General features: G+C 32.9%; 2 protein-coding genes across 3 annotated transcripts; both read left to right on the top strand.

Moving 5' to 3' along the window:
- Positions 1–404: 404 nt before the first annotated feature.
- LOC139490949 (putative inhibitor of apoptosis) lies at positions 405–2,321 on the top strand. The gene is made up of 3 exons (XM_071278100.1): positions 405–519; positions 748–1,166; positions 1,792–2,321. Exons 2-3 carry the CDS (start codon positions 755–757, stop codon positions 1,962–1,964), a joined length of 585 nt encoding a protein of 194 aa, XP_071134201.1. The 5' UTR covers positions 405–519; positions 748–754; the 3' UTR covers positions 1,965–2,321.
- Positions 2,322–3,085: 764 nt separating this feature from the next.
- LOC139490950 (putative inhibitor of apoptosis) lies at positions 3,086–13,633 on the top strand. Of its 2 annotated transcripts, none has more exons than XM_071278103.1 (3): positions 3,086–3,244; positions 11,324–11,691; positions 12,884–13,633. In XM_071278103.1, the coding sequence occupies exons 2-3, from the start codon at positions 11,325–11,327 to the stop codon at positions 13,009–13,011; spliced, it is 495 nt and encodes a 164-aa protein (XP_071134204.1). In that variant the 5' UTR covers positions 3,086–3,244; position 11,324; the 3' UTR covers positions 13,012–13,633. The 2 variants fall into 2 exon arrangements, with proteins under 2 accessions (XP_071134204.1, XP_071134203.1); XM_071278102.1 differs by lacking the exon at positions 3,086–3,244 and adding an exon at positions 10,633–10,758.
- Positions 13,634–13,868: the final 235 nt, after the last annotated feature.

Consider the following 13,868-nt stretch of genomic DNA (forward strand, 5'->3'; position numbering starts at 1 on the left):
ATAATTTAAAAATCATGAAATGTCATATTGAAACTGATGTACTTATTTTGAGAACATGATACTGAAGATATTTTAAGCTGACAGCGAACCCGGATGTAAAAACTAAAACGGTCGAGAATATAGTCTAACTATTTATATTAAGTGAAATTCAAATCACCAAATTAATTTAATTAAGTTTTTCAATAATGCATTTTAAATTAATATTAATAGCTCCTTTTTTTTAAGGTGTTACTATTTTTGTCAAATAGGTTAATTAAGCTTAAAAATTTCAATTCTGAAATTATTGGGAAACACCTTTTTACATAAATACCTGGCCAATTGAAACCTTGTACGGTTTAATTGACACTAGAATGGGAATTTGTATATTTCTACCTATAGAAAATACTTTTGAAATTTTGAAAGGTGGCAATGCCGTTTTATAAATTTGAGGAATTTTGTATATAGAAAAGCGATCATTTCTTAAAATCAAGATTGCTTTTACTGTTCAAAACTGATCACACAGAGAACTAAAATCAATAGGTAAGTGTTACGTAATGCAGCATTCTAAAAATAAAATGTGCAAATAGAAGAATCTTTTAAGTTGATATTCTGTTTTAACTTTCTTATAACATCCTCAATGTTATGTCCTAATTTAACAGTATTCAGAATTATAGCCAAAACGGTTGTATATACAAAATACGTGTATAAAATAATGTTTACTGTGTATCTTTGTATTAAAGAACTGAAAACCTTTTTATTGTATTTTAGAACTATAATGTGTGCAGTTTCTCTCATGCCAAGAACACCTGGTCGTGATGAATTACCACAGCATCCGTTAGACAGACTTGGACCATTGAGAGAAGACTACGAACTAAGAATAGGTACTTTTGAGCTATGGTCCAATCCCAGTATAAATACAAAAGACCTGTGTGATAATGGATTTTATTACATGGGTATAGGTGATAAGGTTCAATGTGCTTTCTGTGGGGGTGTTCTGAGTGGTTGGAACTGTGGCGATAATGTTCATATCAAACATGCTACTCATTATGGACATTGTATAGTAGTCCGTATGGTGAAACATACCAGATATGCAGCGTATAATGACAGACTTTCTACATACAACAACTGGCCACAGAGTCTCAAACAGGATCCGGTAGATCTAGCCGCTGCAGGCTTGTTTTATAAAGGTGAGTTGTTTTTGGTGCATAAAGCCTGTCGGTCTTGGTATGGATTTGAATCAACAATCTAGAATATTTTGTCGTTTCTCTCTTCAACATGTTCCATTTCGTTATTATTCGTTCCAATATTGCGTACGAATATTATGTAGACGAAACGCGTCACGTTCTGGCATATGACTAGTTTCTTTAATGACTTATATTCCATGTCAGGATAAAATCATTTAATCATCGCTTTGCTGAAATCAGATCAACTTTAATACATTGTCAGTAAGTCATTTGATTTTTCGAAAAAAAACTTGATTTATTTTTTTATTCCTTATTTCTAGAGCAACATTTCATATTGAATACATGCGTTATTAATATTCAATAGAAATAAAATGTGGTGTAATTGCCAATGAGACAACTCTATCGAAGTCTCATTGCGTAAAAAGTAAACAATTTTAGGCCAAAGTGAGGTCTTCAGCACGGAAGTTGACTCGCATCGAACAGTAAGCTATTTAGGGCCCCAAACTGACTTGTGTAAATCAATTTTAACAGTTATATCAACAGTCTTATCTATATAAAACAGGGAAACATTATACATTCACCTCACTGAATAAGTATATACTGATATATAAGAGTGTATATTTTTTAGGAGAACATGATATATGTGTATGTTACATGTGTGGAGGACACATAACAGAATGGGAAGATAGTGATATACCTGAAAAAGAACACAAACAATTGTTTCCGAAGTGCCCACTAAGTCAAAGATCTGAAAGCAGCGTTTCCTTTATATGTCCAATTGGTTTTGAAAGACAAAATTAAATGATAGAGGACACAAAATGTCTGTAAGTTGTGGTTAGCATTCCCACATAAATAGACATGTATATTTGCACAAAAGTGTGTTCTAGCTATAAGCATCGCTTGCAAGAGGAGAATATTGCATCAGCAGGAAGGACATAATTTATGGAACTTGCATAACTTTGGATCAAATATGCCACCAGAAAAAGACTGAAGTTAAATAATAAGGATTGCATATCTTTGGAGCAATACGTCCAAACAAGCTGTTTTATTACATAAATATAATTATAAAACACTTTTAAAATAAGTATTATATATTTGCAGATTTCAACCAATGTGGCTTTTTTCTTTATTACGTTATCAACGTTTAGGATAAGATACTAAATAGATATATAAGTCTTGCAAAAAGACCAAAATGAGGATAACACAAAATTGTATATAATGTAGACTTCTACTATGTGATGAGAGATAAGGATATAACGGCTAGAGGGTGGGAAAATTGAGTCAAGAATACATAACACACAACAAGAGATTGTTCTAGCTTTGTGAACAACAACCAATATAAATAGGAAGATGTGGAATGAGTTCCAATTCTCTATCCAAGTCAAAGTTTTGGCTTCAACACGGAACATAGGCTCAACAGCAAGCTATAAAGGGCCAAAAAGATACTAGTGTAAAACAATTCAAACAGAAAACGCAACGGATTTATCTATATAATAACGAAAAATACTAATGAACCAAACAAATAAACGACAACATCTAAACACCAGGGTCTGACTGTTGACCTTATAGTGCATTAATTTTTTGTTCATTCAAAAAATACTACTATTTATTAATGTATAAAAAGTCAAAGTTAGGAAATTTCAGTTTATTTTTTATCTTTTTTAAAAATATATAAAGAGAAGACAATTATTTACAAATATCAATAGACGTGATAATAAAAACTACAGTTCAACAATGCAAACCAAAATGGACATAATGCAATGTCCCTGACAAACCTATTCAAATAGTTTAGGGAACCAAGTCAATAGCTTAATGAAAATCCATCAGAAAATTGGCTCAGTTTAAAATTAGAGTTATGACTAAGTTCAATATTAGTGAATATTTTCACGACAATAATGTAGGACGTTACAAATAAACCTAACAGATAGCAAAGATACCCTTAACAAAATCTGTTGGTTTAAGTACTAAATGAAAATAAATCTTCCGCTGATAAACTCCTTTATCCGTTATTTAATAAATGTAATGCTATAAACAGCGATATAACTGGTTAATGGGAGGAATATATTAGTCCTACATAGTAGGTAAGCTACTTTACTTTTCTATTATTTACAATATTATATTATGCAAGCAAATAAGTGTATATAAACTTTTTTTCTACCAGTACAGGAATTATCTAAATAATAAATGTATCATGTACTCCTTCTTTTTCTTTTTTTTTACTATGTGTGTATGTGTTACGTGTACACTTTTCTGCACAAGATATTAAAACATTTTGTTTTCAAAGGCTTGTTTAAGCTTTCTTATATTCCAAATTAGTTGTGCCCCTAAAAAGCACAATTTCAGAATGTCACTTTTTTATGCTGATGCCATTCCGAGAAAATTTACAATCAATATAATGCCTCGTTCACACGTACATTAAATTCGAATCGATTGTATATCAAATTCGCGTATCACGTTCACACACTTTTCTTTTTTAAATTAAATTCGAATTGGCTAATTCGCATTATTAAATTCACATTAGAAATGCGTTTTGTTTATACGAATTAGTTAATTATCTTCGATTCCAAATTTAACTTACTCTCTATGTTGTATTTCGAATTACCCGAACAAGTGTTTTAAATGGACAAATTAAAGGAATATTATCAGCATATCTGTATTCTTTAGAATTAAAAATGTAAAACTAAGAAATATCTTCAGCGAAAACAATATATATAATGTCGTCATTATAGTCATGAGGTCAAATGCGTACATGCCGACAAATCCGACTTATCCGACAATGATTTACAAAGGATAGCAAATGGTAGTTAATGAGGACATTCGGTCTTATCGAGTGCTTTGCGGATAATGCTATTGATGCAAGGTTATCTGGGACTCATAGACTCACTCGTTTCTCTGTGTGTTACGTTTCGGTGTTGTGTCACTGTTGTGTCGTAGTTATCTTATATTTGATACGTTTCCCTAAGTTTTAGTTTGTAACCCGGATTTGTTTTTTTCTCTATCGATTTATGAATTTTGAACAGCGGTATACTGATGTTGCCTTTATTTAGGAACAAAAATTTAGTATAAAATGAGGTAGCATGGATATGTAAGTTCTTTCTTATGTTGTACTGTAATACCACTGTCCCAGGTTAGGGGAGGGTTGGGATCCCGCTAACATGTTTAACCCCGCCACATTATTTGTGTATGTGCATGTCCTAAGTCAGGAGCCTGTAATTCAGTGGTTGTCGTTTGTTTATGTGTTACATATTTGTTTTTTGTTTATTTTTTTACATAAATAAGGCCGTTAGTTTACTCTTTTGAATTCTTTTACATTGTCTTATCGGGGCCTTTTATAGCTGACTATGCGGTATGGGCTTTGCTCATTGTTGAAGGCCGTACGGTAACCTATAGTTGTCAATGTCTGTGTCATTTTGGTCATTTGTGGATATTTGTCTCATTAGCAATCATGCCACATCTTCTTTTTTATAAGATCTCGGGATGCATGCAGAATAAAAACAAAAGCTGAAAAAATCGAAGATTAAAAATATAACAGCCTTATGAGATACTGGCTTCAAAATTTCAAATTTGGTCCCCTCCATAACAATCAAATGGTCGTTCCCTAAAGAAGATGTTTTAAAGATCAATCAAACGACTATTTCGTTTAACGATGGTTTGTGCAAAAATAGAGGGAAACTAGATGTTCTGGGAACCGTAGCCCTGTTATTGAAATGAGAAAAGAAAAGAATTATTCTGATAAATGCCATATCTTATCAGGATATACCAATATAACGTCGAGCTGACATTTAAGCGAATTTAAATCGCATTGTGATTCATATCAAATTTACGTTCGGACGTAAAATATTCCGATGCAAATTAAACTAATTAGAACTAGTTAATGCGCATCGAATTTGAATTACGTAACATTTGAGACTGCAGGACTTGGTACATCGAAATCAGAGAATTGCTGAGTTTCCTTTTTCTAAATGTTGAACCAATAATAAGTATGAACACCGATTTTATTGTCAAATGTTTCATATGAATATAAATAGACGTGATGTTAGTAACTACAGTTTAACAATCCATACAAAATATAGAAATATTCCTAGGTCACTATTAAGGATGTTTGGTTCTCTTGTTTTAGAATTTTTTCCAGGTTTTTGGAATCATCTGGTTTCATTCATGCAGTGCCATTCTATATTTTTTCCACTAACCCTACTTTTCGTTCCATAATTTGATTACATATATTTTAAAATGCCATCTTTGAAAATCTTATAGAATCCTTGTAATTTTTCACAATTTGTTCGTGTATTTTTTGTTCATTTGTTCATATAATATCAATTTATAACTGCGACACCATATGTTTATAATGACAAAACTGATGGTATTGGTATTCTATCTAGTCCTTCGTGTAGCTCGTTGAATGTGATGAATATTTTCAACTCTACTCTTCGACGTAGATGCAGTCATGGTCATCGTCATTATACAACACCTACTCAGCATGATGTCTCTATTAATGACTTGCTGCCATTTATACAACAGCCGTTAAGTATTTATCACATTCGCACGAAACTTTATTCATTAGCCCTTTCAAAACGTCATTCTCTGTTCAATATATCTTTGGAAACCACTGTTACAAACTCTCATTCAAACCAATACAAACATACAGATATAATTTTGGATATTGCAAGTCACAGACTTTTCAAACCGTTCCCTTTTGAAAAAGATGAAAAAGAGAAAAGATCTTTTCTTAATCTTCCCTTTGCCAATAAAGGTGGCGTCAACTTAGACGATATCCTTCATCATAAATTAGTTCAATCGAAAATATCTCCTTATTTTAAAGATCATTCTGTGTCAATCGTTTCTTATACCCATTCCAAACCTATTGCAACTAAAATTTTCAATAACAAACACGTTTTGCAGCATCTAAATATTGACGAGTTCAAATCTAAACCTCCTGATTGCACTTGTGCTAGATTCCAATTCACATATAATCCGACTGGACACGTTATTACCGTGACTTCAACATTGTCAATAACACCTCCCTGCGAAATGTGTTATCGAAAGTTCCGAAATATCGTGAGCCTAAATCTATCAATTGGAAATACAACTTCAAAATTTTGATGGATTCAGTCAATGATTATGCCAGGCAATGGGCTAAGCGCGAGAACGAAGACGTAGACAATCTTTCCAAATGGATTAAGGCAGTGAGGTCGTTGATACAAATCAGAATTAAGAAACTGAATGGGTCTATCAATGCACAAGTTACGTCAACCTTAAAGACCCAGATGTTGAATAACACTTATCCTATCTCCATGACAAATATGTTGTTGTCCCCGCAAATAAAGCCACAAACAACATCGTTTTTGTGTGTAAAACTCATTACATTAACTGCTTGATAAACGAATTAGGTATTGACAATTCAAATGGAAACTCAACATATACCCTCACGACACTTACCAAAGAGGAAATCCTGGATAATCATAGGTCTGTTCTAATTTCTTGTTTTGGGTTACAATAATTCATATTTTGTGAAGAATCACACTGAATCTTCCAGAAAATATACTGAAGATGATATTATCAAAATGCTGGACTTTTTGATCGACAATATATTTGTTGAGTTTGGAGGATTTATATTTCAACAGACAATCGGTATTCCAATGGGTACTTATTGTGCACCCCTGCTGGCTGATTTGTTTTTGTACTCGTATGAAGCAGAATTCATTCAAAACCTTCTAAAAGACAAAAAGAAAAAGCACCTTGCGAAATTCTTTAATTTTACTTTCCGATATATTGATGATGTTCTATCATTGAATAACCCATACTTCAGCCAAAACTTACATCTCATATATCCCAGTGAACTTGAAATTAAGGATACTACTGATACTAGAAGGACTGCTTCATACCTTGATCTTTTCCTCAATATTGACGTAGATGGACGACTTCACACGAAAATCTATGACAAACGGGACGATTTCAACTTCCCAATTATCAATTTCCCATTTCTCAGCAGTAACATACCATCTGCCCCTTCGTATGGTGTTAACATATCACAATTGAAACGTTATTCACGTGCTTGTTCACACTATACGGACTTCATATACAGGAGTGTGCTACTTACGCAGAATCTTCTCCAACAAAGTTATGAGGAGGACAGATTAAAATTGACACTCCGTAAATTTTATGGAAACCATCACGAATTAGTGGATCCATACGATGTGTGTTAACCAAATTAGCTAAGGACATTTTTACCACATGGTAGATTGTGGTTTGTCATTATGTCGTCTAATCTTTTAATTACCAAACGTGACTTATTCCCGATTGTGACTGTTTTGCTGAGTGTGAATTCGCATACTATAAGACGTGTTACGGTACTTGTCTATCCCAAAATCATGTATTTAGTTTAAATGTTTAATGTTATATTTGTAATTCTCATCGGATTTTGTCAAATGTGTTGACGTCTTTTCTATTATATTTATGTGTTATGGAAACAAAAATTAATCACCGCCGTCATTTATTAGATTTAATTTCGGTCAACATAATCTGTCTATTCTGTGTAGGTCATTCATTATGTATTCGTGTTTGTTTTATGTAATGAGTTAATACTTCAGTTTCATTATGTATATCTGTTATATTCATTTTATAAAATTTACTGTTTGCAATAGCATTAATTGTTCTAAATAATAAGGATGTTCTTATCCCAAGCATAAAAACTTAGCCGTATTTGACACAACCTTTTTCAACTTTTGATCTTCAGTGCTGTACAACTTTGTACTTTTTTTCGCTTTCGATCTTTTATGTCTCGACGTCACTGGTGAGTCTTGTGTGCACGAGGCGCGTTTTTGGCGTATTAAATTTTAAACCTGATGCTTTTTGTTATTCATTAATCAAGTGTTTCTTTGTCTAATACGTTTTCCTATTCATTTGTATTATGTTGTCATTTCTATGTTATATTTAACATTGCCATTAAAGTGCGAGGTTTGGCATGCCACAAAACCAGGTTCAACCCACCATTTTTTCCTTTAAAAATGTCCTGTACCAAGTCAGGAATATGGCCATTGTTATATTATAGTTCGTTTCTCCATTGTTATATTATAGTTCGTTTCTGGGTGTGTTACAATTTAACGTTGCGTCGTTTGTTTTCTCTTATTTTTGAGTGTAAATTGACATTGCGATAAGACGTGTCACGGTACTTGTCTATCCCAAATTCATGTATTTGGTTTTGATGTTATATTTGTTATTCTCGTGGGATTTTGTCTGATGCTTGGTCCGTTTCTGTGTGTGTTAGTTACATTGTAGTGTTGTGTCGTTGTTCTCCTCTTATATTTATGCGTTTCCCTCAGTTTTAGTTTGTTACCCCGATTTTGTTTTTTGTCCATGGATTTATGAGTTTGAACAGCGGTATACTACTGTTGCCTTTATCTATGTTTCTTTTTGAATTTCAACCAAAGATGAAGAACTGGATCTTCCATCACTGTATTGGATACCTAAATTACACAAGTGTCCTTACAAACAACAGTATATTGTTGGATCTTCCAAGTGCTCCACGAAACCTCTATCTAAATTATCAACATCTTTTTTATCAACAATCAAAGACGGGCTTCAAAGTTATTGTAAAACTGCCTATTTCAAAGGTGGCGTGAATCAGGTGTAGATACTAAACAATTCCAAAAATGTTTTAGAGTACATACAATCTAACTCACTTTCATCTTCTAACAGTATTAAAACATTTGCCTTTTCTACACTTTACACAAGTATTTCACATTTCAAACTAAAAGACAAATTGAAAGAGTTGGTATTGCTTTGTTTCAGAAAAATTAAAAGTCAACATAGATACAAGTATCTTGTCTTAGGGAGGGATAAATCCTTCTTTGTAAAAGATTACTCTGATTCGAACATGCTTCAAGATGCTTGATTTCTTGATTGACAACATATTTTCAACAGACTGTCGGCATTCTAATGGGAATCAATTGTGCAACTCTTCTTGCTGACTTATTTCTTTATCAGTATGAGGCTGACTTCATACAGGAACTTCTTAGGAAGAAAGATAAGAAGGTAGCAATATCCTTTAACTCTACTTTCCGCTTTATAGATGATGTTCCTTCACTATATAATTCAAAATTTGGTGATTATGTTGAACGCATCTATCCCATCGAACAACTATAGATAAAGGATACAACACATACAGTAAAGTCGGCCTCATATCTTCACTTACATCTAGAAATTGATAATGAGGGTCCGTTGAAAACAAACTGTACGACAAAAGAGATGATTTCAGCTTTCCAATTGTGAAATTTCCATTTCTAAGTAGCAACATTCCAGCCGCTCCTGCATACGGGGTATATATCTCCCAACTGATACGATATTTTCGTGATTGCATTTCCTATCATGATGTCCTTGGTAGAGGGTTGCTGCTTTCAAGAAAGCTATTAAACCAAGAGTTCCAAATGGTGAAGTTTGTAAATTTACGGACACCATCACGAGTTGGTTGACCGTTATGGAATGACCGTTTCACAAAGGATCAGATATGTTTCTTTCGTTGTAACTTCAATCCCCTTCCCTTTCATGAATGTGACTTACCGAATTTGACTATTTACCGGATTGGTTATAACATGAGCAACACGACAAGTGCCACATGTGAAGCAGGCTCTGCTTACCCTTCCGGAACACCTGATATCACCTCTAGTCTTTTTGTGGGGTTCGTGTTGCTTTTTTTTCTATATTGTGTCATGTGTCGTACTATTGTTGTCTGTTTGTCTTTTTCATTTTTAGCCATGTCAGTTTATTTTCGATTTATGAGTTTGACTGTCCCTGTGATATCTTTCGTCCCTCTTTTATAGCAGTCTGTAAAAAAAGCTTTTCATTTTGAAATATAGCAGCGAATATTCGTAAACCAAATGTAACAATTTAAGGGAACCAAGTCAATAACTGTTAATAGCTTTAAAAGTAAGAGGAAATATTGCATGGCATGCAATTTGAGCAACACGTTCATGTAGACGAAACGCGCGTCTGGCGTAGTAAATTATAATCCTGGTACCTTTGATAACCATTTACACCACTGGGTCGATGACACTGCTGGTGGACGTTTCGTCCCCGATGGTATCACCAGCCCAGTAGTCAACACTTCGGTGTTGACATGATTATCAATAATGTGGTCATTTTATAAATTTCCTGCTTACAAAACTTTGAATTTGTTGAAACACTAAGGATTTTCTTATCCCAGGCATATATTGCTTTGACCATATTGGCACTTTTTGGAATTTTATGTCGTCAATGCTCTTCAACTTTGTACTTGTTTGGCTTTATAAATATTTTGATATGGGCGTCACTGATGAGTCTTATGTAGACGCAACGGGCGTCTGGCGTGCTGAATTATAATCCTGGTACCTTTGATATCTACTTTCAATTTGGTTCTATTGTTTTTGAAAATGTTTACCACAAAAATGTTGAATTTTATAAAAACATTTACAAGTTTAACAGAGCCACTCAAAATATAATCAGTTGGTATGTGACCTATATTAAATTTAAACCTTCCGCATAGAAACTTAATGTTTATTGAAAGCTGTATTCAGTCACATAACTGTCTCACGAGAAGGAATAACTTAATCCTACATAATAGGTAGGTTAATCTACTTTTCTTTTACTTACAATTTGTTAAAGCAAATGTATGCTTATATATTTTTCTATATCTATATAAATAACCTATCATGCATTGTCCATTTTGTTGTCTCATTGGCACTCCTACCACATCTTATAATATATATAGAATATTTGAAAACTATTTGATATTTAAACAGATTTTCTAACATATACTTTTACAAATATTGATATTATTGGCATTGGCACTCATACTACATCTTCCTATATCTACTTATTTACATTATACATTATCTATCTTGTAAGGTTAATGATTCAAAATAGAATCAAGTTCTCATCAGTCCTTTATACACATTATAATTCTTCGAAACAAATTTGAATGTAGAAACTTAATTTTTACAACGAAATCAGAGAATTGTATACTTTTTTCTACTTATTAAAGATCCAATTATATTCATAAATAATGCTTCCATTAGGCAATGTGTCACGCATATTTTCAATAATTGCTTTTTCTTCTTTTTGTACACATTTAACATGTTAATTAATTGCAAAAATAAGCCTTTAATATACTTCTAAATTCACTACAGGATGGGCTATGATGAAATTCCACAGCATCCATTAGAAAGACTGCGACCAATGAGAGAGAACTATGAACTGAGAATGAACACTTTTCAACAATGGTCCAATCAGAATGTATCTCCAAAGGAACTGTGTGACGATGGATTTTATTACATGGGATCACCTGATATGGTGCAATGTGCATTTTGTGGGGGTGTTCTGAGTGGATGGAGACCTGACGATGACGTTCATAAACTGCATGCTGTTAATTTTGGACAATGTCGAAAAGTTTGCAAGTATGCAAATTATGAAGAAAGACTTGCTTCATTTCGAAACTGTCCATCGAATCTATCACTCTGTCCAATTGACTTAGCTTCAGCTGGTTTGTATTATACAGGTGAAGTATTATAACTATGAACTGATTTAAATAGACATACAATAATCATTAATACAAATGCAATAGTCATTCTCGATGTAATTAACCTAACAGTTCACATCGAATCATCTAGTTCTTCAAAATGTATATTGGATTATTTTACAAATGAAAATAAAACCTTATAAATATCGTACTACCTTCATTAGAAACACTAAGACCTTAACGTTTTAAATTCAGAGGTATTAAATAAAAAGAAACGTTGTGAGCTATAAGAAGAGACATAAAGAATAGTCAAATGAATCTCAGGTCAAAAGTGACTCAGGCTGTTGGAACTATAATGAGGAATAGTGCCGTTTAATTTTTTTCAATATATTTATATATTCGAATCCCGGCGAGGGAAGAACCAAAAATTTGCGACAGCAAATTTGCTTTCGCAAATTTTTGGTTCTTCCATCGCCGGGATTCGAACCCATGCTACTGTGATATCGTGACACCAAATCGCCTGCACTGCAGCCGTTCCGCCAGACCACACGACCACCTGGGCTCTCAAGAGCTTTCGCTGGCCGCGTGTTACCTTTCCTCGTCAGTTTTAATCTAGCGGCGTACTACAGTACATGATATATAAGGCATGAAGATGTTATGGTTACAGATCAGCTAAATTATCTATAGTAAAGGATCCTACAAATTAATGTAATATACAGTCACAGAAAATAATTATATTTTTAAGTACGTCTGAGTCAGTGACAACTCTACAACAGATGTATCCATCGGATCGCCATCAATGATGGCGATACATGGCTGTGTACATATTAATGTATATACAACTCGTCTATATATATGTGTGTGTGTAAGTGGCTGAACTGTCTTGATAAATTCGTGATTGTCACTTATGACAGTTAAGTAATATCAATACTAAATTATTGAATAATAAACTAACGGAAACACTGCAGTTATTACATCTTTGGATGTATACAGTTTCATCCGAGTTATATACAGAAAAAATATCAGGAATGAAAAACAAATGGCAAACGGTACACTGTAATAACTGATTCACTGGAGAAAACAACGTAAAAAAGAAATGCGTTGAACAATGCACTTCTATAGCTTCATTAGGTAAGGTACATTCACAAAATGTAAGCGCCTAAGTAAATGGAAAGTAAACTATTACCTTATTAGATTATTATTAATGATTTCTTTATTTCCGTCCTTTCAGGCAAACGTGACATATGTAAATGTTTCATGTGTGATGGGTGTGTCTGTGATTGGGAAGCTGGTGATGTACCATCAAAAGAACATACGAGAATATATCCGGACTGTCCACTTAGTCAAATAAAGGCTTAACCGTAATGACTTTTTAACAATCATAGGAAACGACGTTTCAGGTTTTATCATTGTTGCAATCTAGCATATTCGGCTTTTATCAATTTTGTTAATTTTACTTTTTCTTATTGTGTTTAATTATGAAATATTTATATTAAAAAATTTCTAGCAACTGAAAAGTCGAAATAAAGGAAGCGTATTAGGGCCATCCTTTTTCTATTTATTTTTTTAAATTGTCCACTTTAATCTTAAGATTATCAATTTTTAACTTGGAATTTCCAACTGTAGTCTTGAAATTATCAACTCTTGAGAGTGTCAACTTAAATCGTTGAATTATCATCTGTAATCTTGTAATTATCAACATTAATCTTTGAATTATCAACTTTAATCTTTAAAAGACTAAATTCAATGTAAAGTTATCATAAATCTTTACTTCTTAGAATTATGGTCTTTATAATTCGCTATGTACATTTTAACAAGTAAAGTATTTGCATATTCAAGAAAGACAATCATGTAATTCTGTGTACAGTGAACAAATTGAATTTTTACATGACAAGTTGAATTCAAAAATGTCAGCGATCCGTTTATCATACATTTGTACAACATTTTTAGTAATTTACAAGCCATCAAGCCATGTGTTGCATATTGTTGTTATTAATGATTGTTTACATCTTTGCTTTTTAAGGAAAAAAACAAGAATATTATGACAAAAAGTCATACTTCTCAAGATGTATTCAAAGATAAAAAAAACACAACTAATAGTTCACGTGTTTCCCACGTTTTTTTTAGTTTGTTAATCTGTTTTTGCTAAATCCAAATATGACTATTGAGCAGCGGTAAACTACTATGGCTTTTTTATCAATGTGTGAAGGGATAAC

Source organism: Mytilus edulis, chromosome 10, assembly GCF_963676685.1.
Source record: "Mytilus edulis chromosome 10, xbMytEdul2.2, whole genome shotgun sequence".
NCBI classification, from domain to species: domain Eukaryota; kingdom Metazoa; phylum Mollusca; class Bivalvia; order Mytilida; family Mytilidae; genus Mytilus; species Mytilus edulis.

Coding starts and splice junctions, on each gene's coding strand:
- LOC139490950 (XM_071278102.1), top strand. CDS start 10,688: ATGTTTATTGAAAGCTGTATTCAGTCACATAACTGTCTCACGAGAAGG. Junction 10,759..11,323: donor AACTTAATCCTACATAATAG/GTAGGTTAATCT, acceptor AATTCACTACAG/GATGGGCTATGATGAAATTC. Junction 11,692..12,883: donor AGCTGGTTTGTATTATACAG/GTGAAGTATTAT, acceptor CCGTCCTTTCAG/GCAAACGTGACATATGTAAA.
- LOC139490949 (XM_071278100.1), top strand. CDS start 755: ATGTGTGCAGTTTCTCTCATGCCAAGAACACCTGGTCGTGATGAATTA. Junction 1,167..1,791: donor TGCAGGCTTGTTTTATAAAG/GTGAGTTGTTTT, acceptor TATATTTTTTAG/GAGAACATGATATATGTGTA.